Raw genomic sequence first — 27,151 nt, forward strand, 5'->3', positions numbered from 1 at the left:
AAAAGCCTTAAAATTTAATTGAGAAGTATTTGTAAATTTAAAAAATCTTAAAAAGTTACATTGAATGCCCGGCCGGAGTGGCTCAGTGGTTGAGTATTGACCTATGAACCAGGAGGTCATGGTTTGATTCCCAGTCAGGGCATATGCCTGGGTTTCGGGTTCGATCCCCAGTTGATCAATGATTCTCTCATCATTGATGTTTTTATCTCTTTCTCCCTTCTTCTCTGAAATCAATATCTGTCATCTATCTATCTATCTATGTACATATATATAAAAAGTGACAGTTAACTAAGATAAGATTACAAAGGAGCATTAGACTTAATATTTCATGAGGCTTTGCTGGTTATAGTGTCCCTAAATGGTGGAACCTTAGGTAAGAGGCAAATAAGAGCATTAGATCTATGTTTACTTATTGCTCATACTCCACTTAAAAAAAAAATTCAGCTAGGCTGTACAGTTGACAATGTAAATCCAAAACAGCGTTGATTGAATAGAAGTTTTACTTTATAACCAGTTGTTTTGATATCATGTAGATCAAACTTTAAATCTTGAGATTTGATAACATTTGCTTTAATAAAAACTTGTATTTAAAATGTTGGCAAAACAGAAGTCAGGCCACTTACTAAAGGATTATAATTAGACTTGGAATCCATATTGATTACATTTTATGAGTTAAGAAAAGTAAATAGTGTAAAACCAGGCTCAGGGAAGCATGGATATTAAGGTGATTTATGGAGCCATTAGAGATATAAATCAGGTATAATTATCTGATTTTCAAAAACTCGTCATCTTCACCTCCTCAAATGGTCTCATAATTCTTTGATGACGCACAGCAGAGAAGTGCTTATGTCAAACCAAAATGTGGACAAGGAAAGATAAATGGTAGGTCTGAGTAACAGTGTGAGATGCAATGTTTCTCTTGAGGATTTCACTCATTGACTGATTTTCAAGGAAGTGCCAGGGAGAATGAAAGGCATCAGTACTCGGGGATTTAGCAATGCACAGGACATATCAAAAGCTGTACTTTTGTACCCACTGATAATCAGACGGAAGGTTGGGGTCTTTCTGAATCTTCTTCCATACACATGGTTGTGCATGTAGCTCAGGTCCTGAGCAAGAAATCTTTGTAGCACCGAGGCCAGCCTAGCCTCCTTCCTCTCAGCCCTTGCTCTCCTCCCTTCCCATCTTTATTTTTCTGCAGCACATTTCCCACCTATGTGTTTTGCTTTTTTAAAAAAGAAATTGTGGTGAAATATACAACATCAAATTTATCATTTTAACCATTTTTAAGTGGGTAGTTTTGTACATTCACATTGTTGGTCAGCCATGCCAACATCCATCTCCAGAACTCTCATCTCCCCAAACTGAAACTTTGTACCCATTAAACTCTAACTCCTCATCTCCCACTCCCTCCAGCCCCTGGCAACCACCTTTCTACTTTTTGTCTTCATGAATGTGACTACTCTATGTACCTCATATAAGTGGAATCATACAGTGCTTGTTCTTTTGTGATTGGAGTGCTTTACATTTTGTTTATTGACTAGCTCACTTCTTGAGAATATAAACATCTAGGGCAGGTATTTCTGTCTGTATTATTTTGTTCTATGTTCCGTGCCTAGAAAGTCCATGGGACTTAGTAGAGTCTCGATAAATATTTGTATGGATGAATAGTTCAGGAGGAGCCACAACACTACAATGGGGTGAGAACAGTCCACATTGAACAGAGGTTCGCAGAGCACTCACTATGTGTTGGGCACTGTGGATACTGCAAGGATAAGCCACAGGACTGGCCTCAAGGAGCTTGTGTCTGTAATAGAGTCCAATGAAGGAAAGGTAGCCATACCATAGTGATATCAGTGTCATACTGGAGGAAAGTTCACTGCTAAAGAAACAAAGAAAGTGTTTTCAGTCTTGGAAGATCAAACAATAGGACTCTTAATGGTGTGCTTAACCAAGCCCTGAAGAATGAGTGGATATGGGCCAGGTCAAGAGTATGGATTTGAGGTCAGAAGAACATTTTAAGGACGTTTTGGAGCCTTGACTCCTTCTGACAGATTGGTGAAACTTAAGGATCTCTTCTTAGAACAAGCTTTTAATAAATAAAGTAAAATCATAGGGTGATAAAGGCAATCAATTATATTAAAATACAGTTAGCAAAATATTTTTTAAAAATATTTTCATTGATTTCAGAGAGGAAGGGAGAAGGAGAGAGAGATAGAAACATCAATGATGAGAGAGAATCATTGGTTACTGCCTCCTATATACCCCACACCTGGGATGGAGCCTGCAACCTGAGCAAGTGCCTTGACTGGGAATGGAACTATGACCTCCTGATTCACAGGTCGATGCTCAACCATAGCTCGATGCTCAACCACTGAGCCATGCCAGCCAGGCAGTAAAAATGTAAAAAAAAATATTTTTAGTATTACATAAATACTCTTAGTAATATAAGTGATTCTTTGTTAATGCATCAGATAACAAGGTTTATATGAGAGCTAATAACTACAAAAACATCTCAGTAATGACAAGTATCCACAATATATTGTGATACCTTCAACAACTGTCATGTGAATGAAAATATCTGTTATTTCTATTAGTGATAAAAAACACAGGTCCATTTTTCTCATCCAAGTCTGTAAAGGGTCTGTAAACCCCAGGTTTAGCCCCTCAACTGGTGGCAGGATGGCACAGATGGGGAAAGGTAAACTATTCAGCACATCTGGAGAATGGAATTCAGTGGGTGAAGAAGGAGAAGAAGCAGGCAGGGAAAGGGATGAGGGGGCTGAGAGAGGATTGGAGGACTGCAAGGACTACGTATTAGTAAGCTTTATATGCAATGCTAAGGAGTTAGGACTTTATTTTGAGATTGTGATGCACCATTGAAGTGTTATAAGTGCAGGAGTGCTTTACATTTTGTTTATTGACTAGCTCACTTCTTGAGAATATAAACATCTAGGGCAGGTATTTCTGTCTGTATTATTTTGTTCTATGTTCCGTGCCTACCAAGCTCCAAGTTATAGTTTAGGAAGCTCTTCTACACTGCAGTTTGGAGGATTCCATGGGGCAAGACTGGCATCAGGAGGCCAGTTAGGAGGTGGAGGCACATCTCCAGGGAAGGATAAAGGTCTACTGAGCTAGGAAATGACAATGCAGACCGTTAGTAAGTAAATGGAAGTAAGAGTTAAAAGCAGATTCCCTTCTACTTTTAAACCCGAGACTCTGACAATGCTAGCATGAAACCGAAGAACTCCATTTCAAGTCTCTGAAGTTCCTACAATATTGTGAGCATTGAATGCATGGTGAAAACCACAATAGTTGCCAGAGAAGTGATGTGATGTAATGGAAAGAGAATCTCACATGTCATTAATTGACGTGGGCCTTTCTATCTGTGTGGCCATGGGGAAGTGGCTTAATCTTTCTGATACCCAGTACCCCTGTTAGTAAAGTAAGGTTAAGGACACTTGCATTCCTGAGTTGTGACACAAGGGAGAAAAAAAAATCATCAAACATTTTCTAAATGAAGTGCTATGAAAATGCCACTTGTGCTAGCAGATTATAATCAAATAAGGGGTAATTACTACTGTAAGTCAGCATTTACTAAAAGGTGAAGAGGTATTTGAAGAAAGCAGTCTGAGCAATTCATAGTAGCTGGGTAAGCATCGTGGATCACATGGAAGTACAGCTGGCTCTGGAAAATATGTAAAATTTAGTTCAGTGTGGGGTCAGTGTGGGGTCAGGGTGAGAGGTGAACAAAAGGAGGACTTTTCAGGCAGAAGATGGGTAGAGTGAAGAGATGGAGGCCCAGGTGGGGAGTTGTGCCAAAGAGTGTAGGGGAGAAGATAAAGTATGCTGGATGTGTCCAGAATGGGGAAGGCTTTGAAAACTATTCAAAGTGGTCAATTGGCATAAAGTAAAACGTATACAAAGTATGGTCCCTAACATTATTATATTCTGGCTTAGGAAGCCACCGAGGGAGGCAAATGTCCCAATGGAAAAAAAGATTTTCAATCTGGAATAGTCAATGTTTGGACATGTCTGATTACTTTGGTGCAAAGAAAGAAATAGGCTACTTCCTTCTGACAGGGTTTTAGAGCCTCTGGTAGCTTTTCCAATCTCTGTGACTTTCTTTTTTCCCCTCCCCTGAGGTAGGTGGGGATGAACAATATAATTTAAATGAAAGCATAATATTAGCTATTCTCAAGAAGGTCTCAATATCTCAATTCTTCACAAAACCAAATGTTTCTTTTATTCAGGAAAAGAAAATATATCAAGAAGGTCAAGGAGCCCTGGCTGGTTTGGCTCGTTGGATAGAGCGTCATCCTGTGGACTCAAGGGTCCCGGGTTCGATTCCGGTCAAGGGCATGTGCCTTGGTTGCGGGCACATCCCCGGTAGGGGGTGTGCAGGAGGCAGCTGATCGATGTTTCTCTCTCGTCGATGTTTCTAACTCTCTATCCCTCTCCCTTCCTCTCTGTAAAAAATCAATCAAATGTATTAAAAAAAAAAAAAAAAAAAAAAAGAAGGCCAAGGAGGCCAGATAGCCACAAAATAGTAGCTCTTGGAGACAGTAAACAAGTTCACTGCCACAAAGAAGGAACCTGGCCTCGGAGTCAAGTTTGCCACTTCTCTCGATGAGGCCCCTTCCACTCTCACTGCCTGCTTTCACAGGAAACCCTCCTACTGTGGGGAACTTGTCCATCTGGCTAAGTGCTGTGATTTTTTCGTGGGCAAGTCAAGGAGGTGAAAGGCAGGAAAGCGTAGATGTGCAGAGAAGAGTAAAGAGGCTCTATAATAAAAAATTCAGTCAAAAGACAATGAGGGGCCCAGCTGGTGTGGCTCAATAATAAAAAGTTCAGTCAAAAGACAATGATGGGCCCAGCTGGTGTGGCTCAATAGTTGAGCATCGACCTATGAACCAAGAGGTCCCAGTTCAATTCCCGGTCAGGGCACATGCCCAGGTTGCGGGCTTGATACCCAGTGTGGGGTGTGCAGGAGGCAGCTGACCAATGATTCTCTGTCAGCATTGATGTTTCTCTGTCTCTCTCCCTCTCCCTTCCTCTCTAAAATCAATTAAAAAATATAAATAAAAAGACAATGATGGCTTGCACTAAGGCCCTGGAGATCAATAGAAGGGGATATATATTTAAACTGTTTTAGGGATAAACTCAGTAAGATGGGTCAATGGATTGCATTGATGTTGGAAGAAAAGAAAGAAAGATATTTGTAGGTTTCTGGCTCCATTTTATTTATTGAGCTGGAGGAAGCTGGAGAAAGAACAATGCTAGGTAGGGAGGAAGAACAGTGCTCAATTTTGGACGTGATGGGTTCAAGGTGTCTGTGAGACATCAGAAAGGGAAAATTAAGTAGACAACTGGGAATAGGCATCTGGCATCCAGAGAACTGATGAATTTATGGAAGTTGTATGGATTGTATTTAAAGTGTGGGAATGAATGAGCTTGTGTGTTGCAGGAGAGGAGGCAGAGTGTCTGGGAAAGTGAGAAAGGTGGAGAGCCAGAGTAAGAGGAAAAAGGGAGAAAGAGATGGTGGGGGAATGGGGCTCATTAGCCAGGGGTTGAGCCTCAGACACTCCCATTTTGGAGGCAGGATAGAGCAGAAGCCTGAAAGGAAACTATCCAATAGCCCGGAGGTGGGAGAGCCTGGAGTCTTGTGCCCCAGAAACCACACTGAGTTTCCATGATGGGAGTGGCCCCCAGGGAGGCACGCAAAAAAAGGGAATCCTGAGGGGGGGGGGGGGAGTGGATTTTTCACCACTAAGTTTTGAGTATTTTGTCATGAAACAATAGATAACATAAATTTAGTACAGTTGATACAATTTGGAAAAATCTACTAGATTTTGGTGGGACAAATGGAAAGCATTCCTATACTTTTTACTTTGAGTCCAAGTGGCTTATGTTGTATATCTGAGATAATAAGTCTATACTTTAAAAGTTAGCTCTGCTGCAGTAAATTTCATTTGGTCTGAAATAAGCATTTTCAAGAAGAAAAGTTAGTAGAGAAGCCCTTCGTATTTTAGAATTACTTTTTTCTTTATGTGTACTGTTCATAGTCATAGTAATGCCTTAGTATAATGATGAACTACTTTTAATATTTGCAACTAGACCTTCATAGTTGCTCTTTGCTTTTTTAACTAAATGCCTTTTACATTATTTTTAAAAACATCAGAAGCAGTTTACAATGAGATACACATTAACAACAGAGTTACTAACACAAGATTAAAGCCAAATTCAGCAACTGAGAGTTATTTCTAATGATGTGTCTAATTCGTTCACTAAATGTCCCTTTAAATTTAGCTTTGAGTTTCCTGGCACCTGAGACAGATGTGTGGGATTATATCACGCTAAATGTAATTTCCTTCAGAAAAGAAAAGAGGAATTTATTATGTGGATCTTTTCATGAGGGACAGTAAATGATAGAAAACAATGGCTTCAATAGAGGTCTCATTCTCATTTAGAATACAAAGGTTCTTCCTACAGGGAGTCTGAGCAGATGCCCCTGTTTAAAACAAAACAGAACAAAATTTAAAGGATTTTTAATTTTTATGTGGGATTTTAGATCAACTCCCTTTCACTCTCCCTCTTAGATCAGATTTTCATAATTTCCTCTTTTTATTTGTTTCAACAAGAATTTATTGATGACCTTCAGGAGCTTGACCCTGGGGTGTAAATGTACAGAAAAGCTCCTGTTCTCAAAGAGATTATAGTTTAAAAGGGTATTGATTAATGTTAAAGACATTAATTAAAGGCCTATAGCAATATGTGATTATAGATTGACTGGTGCCATAAAAAAAAAAAAAAGTACAAGGACCTATAAAGAGTGTATAACAAGGAGATGTGATCCAAGTTCTTAGGGATGAGGTAGCTGGGGAGAATAAAGAAAAATGTAATTTCTCATACCCCCATTCCTATCATAATGCCTGTCACATGTAGGTGTTCAATTCATGTTGGCTGTTCAGGCTACAAAAAAAAAAAAAAAAAGGGAAGGGGTGGGGTTTCAACACTAATTCTGAGCCTGCTATTTAAAAGTTAATGACTTGAGGAAGGAAGGCACTGTTATAAATTTTCATTGCTCTATCTTTTGGAAAAGAATAAAGTGTATCACACAAGAACTGTCAAGATATCAGATGAAAAAAATTACACATTCTGAAATTCCATCTGAATGAGGTCAGGTCTCAAGGGTTACTCTTGACTGCCTGATTTAAGGTGTGGGCCCTTTTACCGTAAAAGCAGCCTAATAGACAAATAAGATATGACTACTTCATCAAAACTGATAACTAAGGCCTGAATACAATAAGTGCCGGCTCCTACTTCTTACTATGTAACAGTTAATCTTTGAGGTCAAGTAGTTAAAGGATAAAGCAAATTTTTGTTGGATGTTCTCTATTGATGCTCTTTAAAGAACTTCATTTACAGATTGTTATTAGTTAGTTGCAAGCTTTTAAGTGCTACATTAGACATCTCATCAATGTAGCTCCTAAAGCTTCATTATATAACATTGAGCAGCAATTTTTCCCCAATTACTATTCATTTCCACTTGAACCACATTACCATTTTTAACATTTCCTTGCTTGTCTTACCTGATATTCTGCAGTGTTACAGATTTTCTGCAATAATGTTTCCCAGAACTTTGAAATTTTTAACAAAGTAAAAAATACTACCTAGAGCCCATTCTCGTGGGGATGCCCCATTTCAGAGGCTTCAATGGCAAGGATAAACCTCTGTTAATAGTTAAATTGTGTCCACCCCCAAATTTATATGCATTTGACCCTTGAACAAGGAAGGCAGGGTAAAAAATCTGAGTATAACTTTTGACCCCTTCCCCCCAAACTTTATTTTTTAAATTATTTTTATTTTTAAAAAATATCTTTTTATTTATTTCAGAGGAGGAAGGGGGTGGGGTGGGAAGAAACATCAATGATGACAGAGAACCATCGATCAGCTGCCTCCTTCATCCTCCCTATTGGAGACCGAGCCCACAACCCAGGCATGTAGCCTGACCTCTCGGTTCATAGGTCAACATACAACCACTGAACCACATCGCCTGAGCAATACTCACAGTTTTCTTTCCTATGATTTTTTTTTTCTATATATAAACAAAATTAGTACTGGTCCAAAAAGATTCCAGGTTCAAAGGAAATATGGTCTTTTTCAGGAAAGATTATATTTGTGACTAATAAACATTGAAAAAATATTTTTAGCCAATGAACATCCTCCCCTCCCTCTTGGCATATTTTAATGTTGCTCCTATAAAGACTTGAGTCTTAAAATGTTTTAACAGTTTTGGGAACCTTTTCACCTTGCTATTCCTAGAAACAAAAATCTTTGAATGGCCAAGGTGTTCTATATTGGGTGATTTCACTCTAACAGACTCAGGTGGTAAGATGTTCCTGAAGCCACTGGGTTAGAAAAACACAAGCTCTCTGTTTTCTAAGGAGTATGAGTCTAGGAGTATTTCACTTCAGGATTTTCTCTCTTTGCCTTAATGTGAGCTTATCCTCCAGAGATGGGGTGGGGGTGGGGGTGGGGGGTCGAGAGAGAGAGAGATAGAGAGACAGAGAGAGAGACAGAGAATGGGGAGGGGAGATATTAAAAAGAAGAGAGGAAGAGAAAAAGGAAAGGACCATATGATCAGTCATTCCCCAAGCAAATGGCATTTTGGGTGAATGGCCTGACCTAGGAAGGGAAAAGAAACCAAGGTGACCCCAATGCTCTAAAAATAGCCAAGTGGACTCTTCCCAGGAAACTGTCACAGCAGGCTCTGGAAAGCAAACAGAGGAATTTTGGCATCCTGCACTACCAAGGGGAAGATTCTCCTACTGCCCTAGTTACAGCCTTGATTTTTATTTTTTTCTACTGTAAATACTTATGAAATTGTTATAGAATGTTGTGAATAAATAGGTGTGAAAGCAAACAAACTCTAACAGTAATCCTTTCTCCAAATGTTGGAGCAGTTGCACGAGGAAGCCAACGTGGTCCCCAATGTGACTGGCTGTTTGCTTTTGTCCTCCTCCTGCCTCCTTCTCCTCTTCCTTCTACACATAATCTTCTAAACTTTGCCCGCTGCACTGTGTGGTCAGTCTGCCAAAGAAGCCTGGCCACTTGCTGGGTATGCCTGCTCTTAGACCAAGGGCAAGAGTAGGCAGCTACAAATGCCCTTCTAATTTTGGGGCCAGGAGGGTGCCCTAAGGCTAAGGGCCAGAGCAGTTTGCCTTCCCAATAGGAAGGACTTAGAGAGATCCAAGTGCTTATTCCTTTTGCCCTGTGAACTTAACTTTCTTAATCCCCATGGAAGGAATAATAGTCCTCATCCCCGTGTTGGTGTGGAGCCAGCAATTCCACACTCAGACAAGCTGACAAGCTAGGAACCGAGTCTGTAGTCAGGCAGGAAACAGCATTCCACTGGTAAGTCTGGAGTTCTGGCCTGATCTGCCGGTGTTAAGAATGCTGATATTTACTATTTAACTTTTTGAGCTTGCTTCTAAAAAAAGTAACTGGTCTGCATTTAAAGAAAATACCATACTTTAAAATATGCCTTCACATCTGTCTGTAGCTTGACCTAAATTTCTAATTAAACTTTTCTATTGACCCATGTCTAATTACAATTCTAACACTTATGCTTTTCTAATCAGAAATCTCCAGTTGGGGACATGTATTTCAATGGCTCTCCCCACCTTCCTCCATTTTAGATTTGCTTTGTTTTAGTAAGCATTGACAGAGCATCAAATATGGGTGAGCTCAGGCTATTTCTTACTCCTGTGTTATATATGGAACCAATACTTCAACACCAGTTCTTAAAAAACAACAACATAGGACTTTCAAAGAACTCTGCTACAATTTTCATTCAAAACATTTCCCAGGTACTACAGCAGAATGAGAGTCTAACTCAGAGAGCTTTCTTGAGAACTGCATAGGTGACAGAATATCTACTACCTGAGAATGGCTTCTCACCAGTGTTCCCCAGCAAAGCCAACCCTAGCCAGACAAGGTCACCCTGCTCTGCCCAGCCAAACCCTCCGAGGCTTAGTGGTGGAAGTGGAAAAAGCATCTGGAGTTCAAACTCTCTTCACACTCGGTGGCTCCTAAGACCATGTTGAAAATGAGGGAAAATAATCATTGGAAAGTTGTTTTTAGAACTCTAGCTAGAATACATAATGCAGAGCTGTATAGTATTGAAGTCAATGATTTGTATTAATATAAAACAAAAAGAGATGAATGAATCAATATTATGTCTGTCTCGTTTGGCCTAACAGGAAACACATTATAGTAAAGTTGTGGTATGGGCGTTGGATGAGCAAACAAGCTAAGGTCAAGGTCCCCTAACTACCTGCCAGCTATTAAGGGTAGTGACATTTGTCTTTGAACCAGATTTATTTTATTTTTCAAAGTCTTTCTTTATATATAATCCACATCCAAACATAGAACTAAAATGCATTAGATTCCTAAGCCATTTATTTGTTTCAAGAAGGAAGACAAGACAATGACTTAGGGACAAATTAATACAATAATTCATTCATTCACTTAATTCATACTTTCATTTAACAAATGGGGTTTGACATGTATGGGATACAGTGAACAGGGGAACAGGGGATCTCTGTCCTTAAGGACTCCAGCAGCAAGCACAAGGCCCAGTCACACTGCACTGCAATCTCAGGACTGTTGACTCACCTGTAGCTCCCACAGGTGTGCTGTGCTGTTGGAGCACATACAGGAGGGACTCAGCTCAGGTTTTAGCTACTTTTGAAGAAAGCACAGTAGAAGCTATTGAAGTGGCCACCATGGTTCCAGAAAGTATGATCAACTATATCTTGGAGAACTCCAAGACAGACTTCTGATTTGTTGGGAAGCATTGTTACTGCCCTCAGGAGTGCCTTGGGAAATGTATCTCTCCATAGCTGTAGCTACCAGTCACCTCCACCCTCAATCCCCTCTGGATCATCTTCACAGGTGGTTTCCAGTGGAGAGAGCCAACCCTGCTCCTGTGTTAGCATCATAGACGTTCACTCCCATAATGCAAATGTGAAGGTTGGTGGTGCCAAAGCTGACCGCCTGAGCTTGAATTCTGGCTCTATGAATTCTGGCTCTCCCTAGCACTATGATCTTGGATCAGTTACTTAACCTCTCTGATCCTCAGTTCCCTTGGCTGTAAGATGGGCATAATGCAGCGATTATGAGGGTTACACTAGTAAAGTGCTCTGAACAGTGACTGACCCTCAGTAAACACTCAGTAAATTCTAGAGCCTCTGAAAAGACATGGAGGATTTCACATAAGTAAAGGACCTTTGTTATCATTCCAATTCAGATAGATGCTTTAAGCAGAGATGATAGAACAGAAAGGAAAAATAAAATGCAAAGGCATGCTACTGTTCATGGAACAGTCATGGAAAATAAGCCCTTCAAAGAACTTTATTTCATTTCTCAGCTCTGTTAGAGTGAACGTCATAACCAGGCTGAAAACCTTTGCTTGCTTCCCCATCATGTTTAGAGGAAGGAGGAAGCGGGAGGCAGTCATACCTTTTCACTTCCCCCTGACCAGACGGGATTGTGTAACGTCAACAGGCAGGATAGACAGTGGTTAAGAACATGGACTCTGGAGCTGGGTGCTTTGATTCAAACCCCAACTCTGCCACTAACTAGCTGTGTGAATTAGGGCTAGTTCCTCCACCTGATACATCTGTGAAATCAGGACAGCAATAATATCTACCTTTGTAGGTTTTGTTTTGTTTTGTTTGTGAGAATTTAAATATATAATATACTAAAGCCTCTTAGAACAGTGCCTAGGAATATTAGTGCTATATAAGTGATTGTTATTATTATAAAATTTATTGTTATTAAAGAATAATACAAAGAATTGTTCACAAAATCATAAAATACCACCTCAAGACAGAATTGTCTTGCCAAAGTTGTGGTCACTATGCAATTAGCTCTATGAAAACAAGAACTGTACTTTCTTCCTTCTTTTTGTTAAAAAAAAAAATGCATGAGGCGTTTTTTGAGAGCAGAATGAAGAGCAAAGCACACCAGATCTGGAAGGGAGGTCCAATGAGAGGATTTCTAAGGTTCATTCCAAATCCAAAATTCTATGTGGCTAGATGCCCTTTGACATTTTACAAAAGCTAATGTATTTATGGCTATAGAAGTCTTTTTTACCTACTGTGTTTACAAAATGGATGATCAAGTTGAAGATAATGTCATTTGTTTGTCTTTTCTGAGTCACAATGCAAGAATCAGAATCACAAACAAATCTTTAAACCCATGAAAATAAATTATTTGTAGCACAACTGATAACTTTTAAAGTGCTTGGATTATGAGACTAAAATTGTTAAGGACATTTCCCATTCATCTGAAATGATTTTTTAAAGACTCTAGGAATAAAACATAATCCATAGGTATCCAGTGCTAACTTATTAATGCATTAGAGAATGAAAGTAGAACTTATTGACTTTAGTTTAGCAATTCTTACTATATGAAAACAAGATGATTTAGTTGAGCTTTTAAGACAGGAAGGTGGAAAGCACAAGGCTTTGGGGGAACAAGTACCAGGACTGCATTTCTTCAGACTGTGTCCCTGTATGCCAGGTTCCCCAGAGCTGCCTGGCCATGGTCATTGTCTCTGTCACTACTAGGGCTGCAAAGGAGTGTCCAGAGGCTTGTCTGCCTTCACAGGTCTGATAAGCCAGGTAGTGGCACAAGAATTTTAATTAGGGGAAAAACAAGATTTAAATGTTAAACAAGGTTTAAATGTTAGTTCTTTCTCAGTTTGTCTTATTTCACTTAGCATAATATTTTCCAGGCCCATCCATGCTGTCCCAAAGGGTAAGAGATCTCTCTTTTTTTACAGCTGCATAGTATTCCATAGCTTTTTTTATCCATTCATCTACTGATGGGCACTTGGGCTGTTTCCAAATCTTAGCTATTGTAAATAATGCTGCTATGAACATAGGTGTACATATATTCTTTCTGATTGGTGTTTTGTTTTTTTTAAAGATATATTTCTATAAGTTCCATTTTTAATTTTTTGAGGAGACTCCATACTATTTTCCATAGTGGCTGCACCAATCTGCATTCCCACCAGCAATGAACTAGTGTTCCTTTTTCTCCACATCCTCACCTTACATGATCTCACTTATTTGTGGAATCTAATGAACAAAATGAATTGACCAATAAAATAAGATCCAAAGCAGGGAGGCATGGAACAGACTGACAAACCTCGATGTGGAGTTGAGGGGACGAGAAGAGATAAACCAAAGAACTTATATACTTATATGCATAGCCCATGGACACGGCAATAGGGTAGTGAAGACCTGAGGCTGGGTAGGGCTGGGAGGAGGGGGGGAGGGGGGAATAAATGGGAGATATCTTCAATACTATAACAATTAAAAATACATTAAAAATAAATATAATTTATATATAAAAAATAAATGTTAGCTCTGCTACTTTTTAGCTACATGATCTTGCTCTGGTTGTTTAAAGTTACTAAGCCACACTCTTCACATTTAATATTTTTTTTCCTACTTCATAGGGTTACTGTGAAGATTAAATAAATAATACATGCAAAACACTTGGCCCATGATGTCTAAAACATAATAACCACTCAGTAAATGAATGGTAGCTTCACTTACTCTCCTAAATGAATGACAGGGGCAGATAATCCATATTCTCTTTTGGTGAGCTTCTGATGTTCCCTCTGGAATGTCTCAGAGGCATAGGAAGCACTACCTAAGCTTTCTGTAATCAAAATTTAGGTTCAAACCTCAGTCTTTTTAGCAAGTCCTAAAAAAGCTATGGTTTCCCCCTCCCCCACCCCCAAGATCCATTCACGGTTTTATGTGGGCACTGAACAAAGGGTTCATTCTGTAAGACTGTCCAGCTAGGTTAAAAATAAAATATGCAGACATGTGTGTAACTTTAACAATAAAATGTAGGAAAAATGGATTCTTCTAAGCTGAGAACAAAGGCATCCTAGAAGGTGAGTATGTAAGTTCACAGACAAGGTCTGGAAAGCAAGGCACCAACATGGTAACAGCAGTTACCTCTGGGGAAGGAAGAAAGATTGGGAGGAAGATTAGTATTGTCTTAACAGCTATTTACATATTATTTGCATAATTAAAAACCAAAGCAAACAAACAAAATAGCAAAGCCAAAAACAAAGTAATGGCTCAAACTGACAAAAATCGAGGAATTTATCCCTGGGATTGTCATGACTGGACACAAAGTATATTTTGCTTAGTTTGCCATCCTTGAGGAGTGAGAAAAGCAGGGGGAGGGATTCCTGATCCTATCTCTAGCAAACGATAGACACAGGTTCAAGGCAGACGAAGCTGCCTGTCAGATCTTGCTGTAAACTTCTTTCTCATGTACTCAGATAAGACATCGGTACCCTGGCTAGTTCTTAGCAAAATTCAAGGTCTACAGAGGCACCAACTGAAGGCTATTGGTAAAATTATGCTTTTAAGGGGGAGGGGGGCAATGGTAAATTAGTATATCAATTAGAACATTTTAATAGGAAAAAAAGAGACAACTTTTAAAAATCTACTTGACAGCCCTGGCCAGGTAGCTCAGTTGGTAAAAGCATTGTCTTGATTTGCCAAGGTTGTGGGTTCAATGCCCAGTCAGGGCACATAGAAGAAGAAACCAATAAATCCATAAATCAAATTTAAAGAAAATCTACTTGACAAACACTTGGTCAATTAAAGATCCCTACTGAGGAGTTTTAAATTATCACACATCCCCTCTCCCCCAATACCACCAAATACATTCATTAATTAAACGAGTAAAGAGTTTAAGTACTGAAGTATGGGCTATGACAGTTTTTATCAGCAAAACATCTGTTTGCCGTTGGAACTTGCTTTTCACAAAGGGCCCTTTCCTTGGGAAGAACTATTTGGGCTACAGGGAAAACCAAGAAGCACCGGAGCTCTGCGAAGTTGCACTGCCTTGCTTTGATTCGGCTTGCTGTCAGCACCAGAGAGGCCGACCTCTCCTGGCACTCAGGCTCCCGTCCCTGAGCACAGCAGCCGGGACAGGGTGGTGTTTGCTTTGGTTTTGACACATACGTTTTGGCCATGGACCTGAAGGAAGATTTTGATTTACTGAGCAGAGCTCAGTCAAAGGCATGTGGGAGCCTGTGCTGGCCCTCTGGCCGGGCCTGACCTGCTGTTTCCAGCCTGTGCCCATGGAGTGCAGGGAGGTAGTCCAGCCCAGTCCGTAATGCACTGGGTTCTGCTGGTGGGTTAAGGGAAGGACTGTGTCAGAGCAGCCTAGAAAGAACCTGAATGAAGTACCAATGAATGGAGAGAGTCATTTGGATGGAATTGCCCTGGGTATCAAAGAGGCCGGGCAGCTGGGGGCTGAAGGAAGCTTCTGTTGCTTAAGAAACTCTCCATAAGAGTGTCACTCATCAGTCCATTAACAGTTATCCGTCTCGTACCTCCCACTAGTGTATACATTGGTAGATGTATGCAGAGCGCCAGTGGGACCGTGACAATGAACTGAGTTTATTGTGAAAAATCTTTCTTTTCTCCTGTATAACCAATGTAACAGTAATGCTATGAATGGACGAACAAGGAATTTAAGACATAAATGCATACAGCAGCATAACCTGATATCACCCCTTCAATTCAGACCGCCCACTGCTCTCTCTGAGCTAGGCAGTCATACTAAACAACATTAAGGCAACTTGAGGTAGAGGTTTTTAAATGCTGGATCCCAGCCTTTCTGTAAAAGGTCATTCCAGTCCCGTTATTTTTACCGTGGATACCCTCAGCGAGTTCCTGGCTGAATGGATTTGGGAAGCCAGAAGCTGCTGCTTCTGACCATGAAGATACTGCAGCACTTGAGACTGAGTGAATGAAAGGGGTGGAAAAAGTTGAACCCGTCAAAGATAAGAGAGAGAGAGCTGCTGGATTAGTGCCTGACTAAATTACTAGCCATACCCGTATCCAGGCCAAGTCACTTTGAAGCTGCCTGTAATCTTGGGGCTCTGATTGAGAAATTCCCATTCCCAATTTGAATCTTCCTTAAGACATCCCAGTCCAACCCCATCTCCCCAAAGCAACTCTTTCAGGGCATCCCACCTGACTCCCCCAAATTTGCGTCAAGGCAGGTGTAAGTCCCCGCTGGACCACTGCCACCAGAAGCGGGGCTTTCCTTCAGGGCCGGGCACCAAAACCTTAGGCTTACCGCAGGCAAGCAACCAAAGGCGTTTGAGAGAAGAGCAGAACACAAAAGAAACAAGCAAGACCTGTCCTTACCCGCTTCTTAAAAAATTGGAAGGCTGAGCATTTCTTGACCGGGAATCCATTCATGTCTTTGTTTACCATTTTCCACAGTGGGAAGTTCACAGTTCCAGATCCAGGGTGGCACTCGCCGGGTTAGTGCATCTGGTTCCCGAGTTCCCTCCTGGAGACCGCGAATGGAGACGGAGCGGGATGGAGACTCCAGCGGGGCGCAGGTTGTCACTCACACATTCTACAGCAGCGGCGACCGCAGCACCCTCTCCCCGCTCTCAATGGCCACCGGCCCAGGCTTCTCTCTTCCCATCATTGTTACGAAACACACGCATCATTGCTGCGGGACCCTGGCAGGCAGCGGATTCCGAGGGGATGCGGTTGCTGCTGCAGAGAGCGGGAGAGGGACCCCCCGCCCCTGCCGCGCCCCCAGCTACCTGGTGGCTCTGCGGGCGGGTGCAGGGAGCCAGTCGCCCTGCTCCAGGTGATGCGCTTCTGGATGCTGCTCGGGAGGAGAGCTGTTTTTTAATTGTGCAAGTTCCACTGGGAGCTGTAGTTAAGCAGCTGAGAGAAGGAGTAAGAAAAAGCAGATGCCAGAGGGAGGGAGGGAGGGAGAACCGCGCCAGAAAGGCACAGGGAGAGAGAAAGCGATGCTGGAAGACACAGTGATTCATGAATGTCTGAGGAGCGGATGGAGAGAGGGCAGCAGCTCAGGACGCGCTGAAAAGCACTTGACTCCCCACGGGCGGGAGGGCTACTTTAATAGCTTTTTCTCTTGTTGTGGTAAGGAACCATTGACATCAGAATTTCATATAAAATGCAGATCGCTTTTTATTTCGTGCTCATTCAAATTCTTTTGATACCTACTCCTGGAGAAAAGCCTCTTGATGGAAATTTCATCCCATTTATTCCTGACCTGTCCGCACATGGAGAAAAATGAAAGTGCAAGCACAGGCATGACAATGGACGCTCTCTCTCTATGTGGAGCCTCTTCGAGCACCCTCTCCCTACTTGTCAGAATAGTAGCATCAGTAAAGGCAACTGTGTCCTTTTCACTAAGGAAGCCAGTTAAAACAAGAACACGATAGACATATACAAAACTGTCTTATGAAGAAACACAAAGAGCATCACCCCAAAGTGTACTGAGTCCATTTAAAGGAGGACTGGTGAATAAGAGAGTAAAGCATTCTTCTTATCACGTGAAAATCTGCCCCTAAAATCCTTACGTGTGTTATATTTGCACACTAAATTCATTTTTTGAAAAGCTACTTCATTTGTGCCTATCCTATTTTTCCATTTTTCTTTTTTAATGTTGATATTTTATGGGGACATTTAAAAATTAACGTTGATAGCTAAATGGAGAGAGCAAAGAAAACAAACTTGGCATCTGATCTGGCACTGCCCCCAGGACATCAGTGTGTGGCTTTCTGCCAGTCACCTGACCTCACTGTCTCTCAGAAGTGCCTCATCCATAAAATGGAGGCAACCACTCATTCATTCCTTCATTGACTCATTCATTCATTTAGTCATTCACTCGTTTGCTGTGTCATTCCATTTGTCCATCCAATCCAATCCAAATGTAGCAAGTGTTCCCAGGATGTACAGCCTTTTCACAGTCACCACAATGGAATATAATCAATAAATAAAGGGAAAGCACAATGCCTACTTGATAAAAACAACAGCCAGCTCATTAAAAACAAGCTACCTAACATTGTTAAAATATTTATACAACAGTCTCTGGTAAGAAGAGAAACCTACAGGTTAACTGGGGAAGAGATGTATTGATTTCATTAAATTGGAATATAAATATCTATAGTTGAACCAGGTATTTCATGTAGTTTTTTTTTTTTTTTAAAAACAGCAGTGAATTCTTATTTGCTAAATGCTTTGAGGTTTCCAAAAGAAAAGTACAATACAACCAAATGATGGCATTATGACTAAGGGAAGAGAAACTATTCATTTTGGAGAAATATGTTAAGTTGTCCAAGATGCAAGGGTCTGTTAATCTGCAACATTGAAAGGTTTTGTGGTTTTTCTAAAGAATTCACTTAAAATTCTGATAGCTAAATTGAGAATTTTTGAGGATAATAGAAATGTTCTCCATAACAAATATGGTGGAGGTTATATAAACTATCCATTTGTCAGAAGTCATCAAACTTCATACAAAAAAAAGAATTTTTTTGTATGTAAATTATAGTTCAATAAACCTGATTTTAAAAAAAAATCAGGGCCATTCAAATTCTTTCCAGTTCCACATGTTGCCTTTAAGATTTATTGAGCTTGAATGATTGGTAGGAGTGGCTCTTTAAGCATCTGGTAGGAAGCCGGTGCTAGGGCCTTGTCCTGATTCCACATGGACCTAGCAAGCATACTGGTTTTAAGTACTGCATGTTCATTCGGGGTGAGGAAGGGATGGTTAATAGAAACTATGAGGGAGGAGGTTATAATTAAATTATATTCCTCCTCCTCACTATATGCCACTCCTTGGAAATGCTGCCACTGTCACCTATTCTATGCTAAGTCCTATGGAAGATCCTGTGAATGTAAACATCGGTAGTTTTTGTCACTAAGAAAGTCACAGTCTAGAGAAGAAACATACTGGAATAAGAATAAAGTGTGTGTGTGTGTGTGTGTGTGTGTGTGTGTGTGTGTGTGTGTGTGAGAGAGAGAGAGAGAGAGAGAGAGAGAGAGAGAGAGAGAGAGAGATGTATAAGCATTAACCCTATCTTAGTTCAGGGGGGTGGCAAGGTGGCTTAGAGTGGATGGGGAGGCCCATGGAGGTAGAGGTCAGAGGTTGGCAGATGAAGAAGAAGCATAGGGCAGGGGCTCTGACCAAATCAGGTAGCCTCTTATTTTGGACTATATTTTGGTCATTGCATTCACAGAGAAATGTGTTAAGTACAGTGTGTTGGCTACTCAGGGAAAACAGGCATCTCTCATCTCACTCTTACCTCCATTTTCATAAATAAAGCTGCCTGCACATAGGCCCAGGGTGACTACTATTCACTCAGTGCCTCCGTTACCAGGTTTGTTAATACTTACAAAGAAACACAGACTACTGCTGATGGCAAAAAAGAAAATTACCCCTGGACTCTGACAACATCCTATTTGCCCATTGAACTTGTTTTAATTTAATTAATTTATTGACTTACTTTTTTTTTCTCATTAAACACCCTTACTCATTTTTGCAGCCCCAGCATGCAGTGGAGTGCCGGGGCCATGCTAGGTGCTCAATGAATGCTTTTCAAATCAATTGAATAAAAAACTATGTAGAGCTACATAGACCTGGCACCAGACCATTGGTAGAAATCATTAAATATCTTTGATAATTTTAAACAGTCAAGTCAACTTCCATCATAACCAATGTGCTGAGCTCTAGTAAGAGCAACTGACCCTCAATCCTTAACATTTCTTCTTTAGTCTTCAATGACATTGCTACCCTGGGAGGATACATTGTTTTTATGGAAAACTCTGTTAAAAATAATCCCTTGATTTTTTATTTTATTTTTTTTGTAGTATATTCACTTTATCTCCCAACGATATTGTTTAAACTTTAACACAAAGAGAAAAATAAAGTAGCTAGGTAGGACTGAGAGAGTGCTAAATTGATTTAGAAGATCTGGTCATGAAACTCCCTTTTCTAATTATGTGACCTTGAACAAGTTCCTTCAGTTTACTGAGCCTCAGTTTTTTCATCAGTAAAATAATAATGAAATGCATCCCATCTACCTCATAAGGCAATTGTCAGTACCAGGTTATACATGAAAAAGCTTTGTGAAGCAATGAATAACTTTACATTTTGGTTTTATGAAAACAAGACATATACAATACTTTTATAGAAAGTTTATCTTTCCTTAGACTAAAGTGTTTTTACATTTAGTTGTTGAGTGGAATATAAGCTTTTTTTTCTTGCAACCTGGAAAACATTCGAGATAATAAAAAATAAAATATCTGTCTAGTGGCAAATGTCCCTAAGGAAAAAGGGACACAAATAGACCACATCATAAGAAATGTTTTATGTTCCTCTTTAGCCTGGATGACTGTGACTTGATCATATGCTTAAAAAAACCCAGCCACAGTGGGAGTGATGGATGTAATTAGGAATTAGGAAAGCTCATTGGGGATCCTGAGTTTCTTTTTTTTTTTTTTTTTTTTTTTTTTTTTTGGAGCTTGAGAGAGCAGGCCAGGGTTGAGTTTCTTTTTATACATCTGAAAAAATTTGTTTTAATCCTTTGGTTTAACCAAATTAGATTTAATTCATGTATATATCAAGAAAAGTTACAAAAGAAAAACCAAACCTAAAATATCAATTCATCATATTTTTTTTCAAAGAAAGAATTATGTACAAATAAAAAGAATCAATACCGGAATGGATTCATGACATTTTTCAGAAAAGATGCAAGTAGCAATGGTATGTCTTCCCTTTTGTGGGTTAGACTAAGTAAATGCTACACATTGGTAATTTGTTTTCATTCTCACTATGTTAAAAAATAACCTTTCATTTTATAAATATACAGCTTCCTTATAGAGTCAGTATTTAACAATTATCTCCTAACTGGCAAAAGGCAAAAAAAATAAATATTTCCAGTGTTAACTGACTTCACACTGTTTATTGAATGTCAAGTATATGCTAGTCATCACACTAACAAGAAAGATAACAAACCAATTAAAAGCCCTGCATTTGTCTTGGCAAATCCAATTTGATAGTAGCATTTAATTCATATTTAAGACATTCATCTTTATTCTAGGCTATGATTTTAGCCAGATTACCAAATAAACTGGAATTTTATTTATCTCTATTACCTAAAATATCCTATATAATAAAAAGCTAATATGCAAATTGTCTCCTCGACCAGGAGTTTGACCAGGGGCAGGCTGGCCAGACCCCAATGGTGCACAAATTCATGCACTGGGCCTCTAGTTTTATATAGAATTACAAAATTTAGCTCCTCAGTTCAAGAGAAGCTGTAACAGCTGATTAAAAATTCATCCTGCCTACTTGTATTTCTGCTACTTGCTTTTTACCTGGGCCTACTTACCCACACTGGAACCCACATACATACCTTTCTCTCTTTGTCTTTTGTCTCATTGGTTCTATATTATAAAATGTTACAGAACATATTTATGACATGGTCTCTTTTGACACAAAGACACAAAGAAATCCTCTTTCTTGTGGCAATGTGACAACATGTAGCCCAAGGGGACAAATCAATTTGTTAGTAATTGCTCATTTGAATATTAGTGATAATCCATTCAACATAAACAGTGAATTTTACAGCTTTCCCAGATTTCATACTTATGCATTCATTTCCATTCTCTTGTTTAAATCACACAAAGGATTTAGAAGCTGCAAAGATAGGTTACTTTGAAGAAAATATATTCTTTTGAGCTCTTTTTTGAACTGACTGTCCTTATTATACCGATATTTTATCTCTTCAGTCTGGGTATTTCCAATGTTGTAGCAATATTTTGACATTATATAATCTCCTTGATGGAGACCTGACAAACATAGAGATACACAATTCCATACACAATCACACATGTACGCCGTCACTGGGAATGAAGAGAGCAGGTCAGCAGAGCATTGTACAAAAGTCATTTTTTTATTATTGATTACAGAGAGGAAGGAGAGAGAGATAGAAACATCAATGATGAGAAAGAATCATTGATTGGTTGCCTCCTGCACACCTCACACTGGGGATCAAGCCTGCAACACAGGCGTGTGACCTGACCAGGAATTTAACCATGACCTCCAGGTTTATAGGTTGATGCTCAACCATTGAGCCACACAGGCCGGGATACAAAGGCCATTATTATTTACTAGAGGCCTGGTGCATGAATTTGTGCACAAATTGCGCCTGGCAGGCCAGGGGGGTGGGGGGGGGAGGATGGGAGGTTGGCTGGCCCACCCTGCCCCTGATCAGGGTGGGGGAGGTCAATTGGGGGTGGGGCCTGGTCGAGGGGACAATTTGTATGTTAGCCTTTTATTATATAGGATGAACTGGATTGCCTTCTGAATGAATTTGAGAAATGAAGAAGAAACTAGGTGGTAATGAATTTTATAGTCTTTTTATAAAATGCATTTTTTTGGTATTTTTACTGATTTCTCTGTCTTTTTTTTTTCAACACTCAACCTTTCAGATCAGGTTCAATATAATTCCTTAAGTGGGGCCAGAAGATCACATTTTTAACTTGACTTGTCCATAAGATGTTCATTAACTACTTTTCTATGTACAGCAAAATGAACTGTGGTGTGGGAGAGCTGCTCCTGTCACCATGTCACCAGGCTGTGCACATGTTGGAACAGGCTATTGTGATTACTATTGATTGAGAAGACGTTAGAGGGAAATTGGTAGCAGGTACCAGAGTCTTGTTTTCTATAAGCATGACCTTTGGCTTTATCTCTATGTACACCATGAAATGAAAAGCTTATTTTTATAACGCCTATGTAACAAATTTGCATGAGGAGTTACAGCTGCTCATTTTGATGATTGTCCCCATTATTAGTTACAAAATCAGTCAAATAGCCTCTCTTTATAAGTAAGCTTCATAATCAAAAGAGATAAACTCATCCAGACCTGATTCTGGTAGAGATGAAGAATTTGATTGAATTTGAGTCATTAGATTTACATTAACCTTTCCATCATTTCCTAAAATAAAGAGACCTATCTGTAAGGAGTTGGATGAAAAGTTTAGGCATTTCCAGATGAGTTGGAAAACATAATTTTTAGTTAAAAATAGAATAACATTCTGAAGAGAAGCTGGCTACTTTGGAAAGTTATGTGCAACCAAAGTGATTTGAATTGTGAAAAGGCAGACATTGTAAGTGATTAAACACATTTTAGTGAATGTGTTTCTCATTCAATTTGGCTTTTCCTTGCACACTATCTTGTCACTGAAGTACAGACTTGACATTTTGGATGGAAGCTGTTGAACACGATAGGGGAAGACCAGTATGTTCTTCTAAAATTCTCCTGTTTATTTAAATGTAAAAATACTTAGTCCTTATCTAGCCTATCGTTTTTTATTTCTATTTTTAATTTTTAATATAGGGTTTTACTAGATAGCTCTGCCTAGAATTCCTTCTCAGCTCTGGTTTAACAGAGTACCAGTATTTTAGCTCTTCTGGAAGGGCTGAAGGTGTACTTAAAGTAGAATGCTCTTATTTTTACCCAGTATGTGCTATTTTTATAATGAAGTGGACCATTGAAAGGTTTTTAAAATGTAATATAAATTAATGCCTTATTGAAGATACACTATATAATAAACAAACATGAAATCTTAAGGAAAAAGAAAGGATCTAAAGTAAAACTTCCCCTCTATTTGTAAGAGTCTATGTGCTAAGCTGTGTTTATTTAATTGACTAGGTGTTTATTACTACTGTTTGGATGAAAAAGGAGAGACAATCTAAATAAAGGACATGAGTTTCACCTCTTCATCTCAAGGATTCAATATGCGTATTTAAACCAATACCAGAGTACTAATAGAACAGCGGGTTACTGCATTAGAAGCAGTGTGGTCTAAAGGTCAAGAATGATGATGTCTGGGTTTGAATGTGTCCACCACTTTCTGGCTATGTGACCTGAGACACATTATGTAAGCCAAGTTTGTTTCCCATATTTAAAGAGGTGACAATAGTTGTACCTATGTCTCTGAGTTCTTAGAATAATGAGAAATCATTCTATGTGTAAATTAAATTATTTAACAGGGTGCGTGGCACACTCCAGGATAGAAGTAAAGGTTGGCTATTGTTATTGCTACCTGAAAACATTCATAGAGAAGGTTCTCCTGGAATCCAGTGACTGTGAAAGAGCACGCAGAGTGTGGAAGGCGGGAAGAGTTTTGAATGTCCTGCCCAGTGTTAGTACTTTCAGAGGGCAGTGGACCTAGTTTCCAAAGGGGTCTTAGGGTATTAACCCAAAACAGCCACCTGCATGTAACAATTTTCTTAAATAATTGTGTTTTCTTTTTTGAAAAATTCATGAAAATTTTGAGTTAAATTCCATAATATATGCTGGTAGTTGTTAATATAAGAGCAATGTGCCCCCTTCACCTCACACTCCAAGCCTTCAAATACAGTTTCTGCTCTTGGGGCTGAGACCTACTTATTCTGTGGCTTCTGGCACTCTGTACTTTATGCCAGATGGAGAAACACAAGGGAAAGCTGAGAAAGGAGTCGCATGCAGGTTGGAGGTAGGAATTTCAGATTTGTGTCTGGAGGTAACTTTAAAAAAAGATGCTGAATGAAATACTCTAGTACCATTTACAACAGTAGGCACTATGTTGTGAGTGCTTTCTACATGCCAGACACTGGGGTAGGCACTGTATAAATAACTCATTAACTACTCACAATATCTCTGAGCAAAAACGATTCTTTCTGCGTTTGCAGAGGAGAACATTGCATTGGAAAGATGGGAGTCCAGAGGCACTGTGATCATTTAGTAGGAGGTAATTGGCCAGATTTTGACTGACGATAATTTAGTTCAAGAGGGTAACAATACAAAGTTTAAAAAGCATATATTTTATTATCTTATTCAACAAACACGGGTTAAATGCTAATGTACCTCATAATGGTGAAAAGGATACTCTCCTTGTTTTGCAGAAAGGTTGACAGTCAATTTCAGGGCTGTTGGATGAGTGTTAAGAAGCATAGGGCAGTGGTCGGCAAACTCATTAGTCAACAGAGCCAAATATCAACAGTACAACGATTGAAATTTCTTTTGAGAGCCAAATTTTTTAAACTTAAACTTCTTCTAATGCCACTTCTTCAAAATAGACTCGCCCAGGCCGTGGTATTTTGTGGAAGAGCCACACTCAAGGGGCCAAAGAGCCGCATGTGGCTCGCGAGCCGCATGTGGCTCGCGAGCCGCAGTTTGCTGACCACAGGCATAGGGTATCTGGAAACCCATCAGCAAAACCAGTCCAACTTTGGGAATCTAAGTGCCTTTAATAGACAGATGTTGTGAAGAATAACATTTTTAACTGAGTAGAAGCAGAGCATGGAAGCACACTGGAGTCAGACTACTTGGTTTCAGTTTCTCGCTCCACTGCTTACTAGCAAAGTGATCTTGGGCAATTTACTTAACCTCCAACCCTTAGTTTCCCCATCTGGAAACAGAAATCAAAATAATACTTGCCTCATAGGGCTGTTGTGCGGATTGATATGAGGTAATATATAAATTGTGAAATAGTGCCTGACCCCTGAGTTCTATGCAATTATTTGCTTGTTGCTATGGAAAGTAGAAAGAAGGAAGTTATGAGTGCAAATATGCAAGAAGCTGATGCTACAATCATATTGATGCATTAATTGGTATTTTTGAGGTTTCTCTCACTATTATAAGCTTCACACTCTCACCTCCTGTGTTTGGGCCAAAACTTAAAACTTGTTAAGGGCCAAGGGGGTAAAGGAAATGACTGGAGAGTTGGGCACTGCCAGGGACTGAGTTGAATGGGGCCTTCTGAAAAGGGCGGCTGCTACTCAGCTCCAACCAATTATTGCCACACGGAAATGTCAGTCCAGTGATGCTAGAGCTTCTGACATTTTAGAGAAGCTGCAAAACCAAAACTCTCTGTGAGTCAAAAAAGTTGTCCGTAGGCTGGATTTAGCCTTTTGAGACTCTTTTTAAGTTCTCTGTTGCCTCAGGGGATATATAATGGCATTTTCTTTCAAGTTCTGCACAACAAAGAGGGAGGAAGAAAAAAGTTGCTGGGCTCTGGGGAGTCAATTTCAAACAGGCTGTGGTTTTCTCAGGTCTGGGTCCCTGAGCAGTGCAGGCTGGGGTGCTCCCTGGATTTGGCACCCTACTCCTGTAGGTCCATTTTCTACCTCACCCCCAACAGAGTGTGTGTGTGTGTGTGTGGGGGGGGGGGGTTGGGGGTGTGTGGCTGGTTATGTTATTGAATGTCCCACGATGGTGATATTTATTATAATTAAGTGTCAGGGAGCAATTCATATGTTACATGTGTAAATGACTAGTTTTAGTACCATTCAGACTCCTATCTTTTCATCCTCAGATATATTTTGCAATATGGAAGAACCAAATTTAGCTTAAAAGGGATGACATTTATGATAACTGCTGCCAAAAGTAACATTCAAGTCTGTAATTTCAACCAACATTCATTCTATAACTATTTATTGAGCATCAACTGCATGCTGCTCTCTTCATGCTCCTTCATCTGGTTTTCCCATGACAAGCAGTGTGACTATGTGAAGGTATAATGAGTGACAGTGAAGGCACAGGGGCTCATGTGGATTTGGGCACACTGACTTTCTCCTACTGAGTCCATGGCTTTGTCAAATGATCCAGTTAGCAAGACCTCTTCAGAAAACTAAACACCAAAACTGACCATAATTTTATTACTATGTTTCAAGTAGAGAATAAAATGAACTACCTAGAGGTAATTATATTTACCCTGGCTCTAAAAAGAAATCAACAACCAAACCAGGTTGAGAATTTTATAATACTTCCTTTAGTTTTTTCTCATTTGATTGAGTCCTATAACTCCTTAAATTAGAATTGCCATGAAAATAATCAGATTAAATAAAAACATTTAGTAATCTTATATAATAAAAGGCTAATATGCAAATAAACCGAACCGCGTAACAACCAAACAACCGGTTGCTATGATGTGCACTGACCACCAGGGGACGTGCGCAGAACATGGTGGGCGTCGGAGCAATAGGATGGTAAAGTAGGTAAGTGGGGCGCCAGACCAAGGTGGGACACTGGTCGCTGTCATCGGGGCGAGCTTCTGGTGGTTACTGAAAGTTCTTTCTCCTGTGCAAAAACAGTCCCGCCCAGTGCTCGCACCTGCTGCCAGGCCAGCCCCACTTGCACCCGCTGCCATCACCGGAGCCACTGATTGCACCCACTGCAGACGCCCAGCGTTGGTCCCAATCACTTGGCGTC

The 27,151-nt window shown here is 39.9% G+C and overlaps 1 protein-coding gene across 1 annotated transcript in view; it reads right to left on the reverse strand.

Moving 5' to 3' along the window:
• Nucleotides 1-16,465, reverse strand: part of LOC307105254 (uncharacterized protein) — a 98,506-nt gene extending 82,041 nt beyond the window's left edge. The window contains exon 1 of the mRNA XM_079780921.1: nt 16,266-16,465. Within this exon, the coding sequence (XP_079637047.1) occupies nt 16,266-16,334 (69 nt within the window). The 5' untranslated portion in view covers nt 16,335-16,465. The remainder of the gene's footprint in view (nt 1-16,265) is intronic.
• Nucleotides 16,466-27,151: the final 10,686 nt, after the last annotated feature.

The sequence above is a fragment of the Cnephaeus nilssonii genome (genome assembly GCF_951640355.1).
Source record: "Cnephaeus nilssonii genome assembly, chromosome: 9".
NCBI classification, from domain to species: domain Eukaryota; kingdom Metazoa; phylum Chordata; class Mammalia; order Chiroptera; family Vespertilionidae; genus Cnephaeus; species Cnephaeus nilssonii.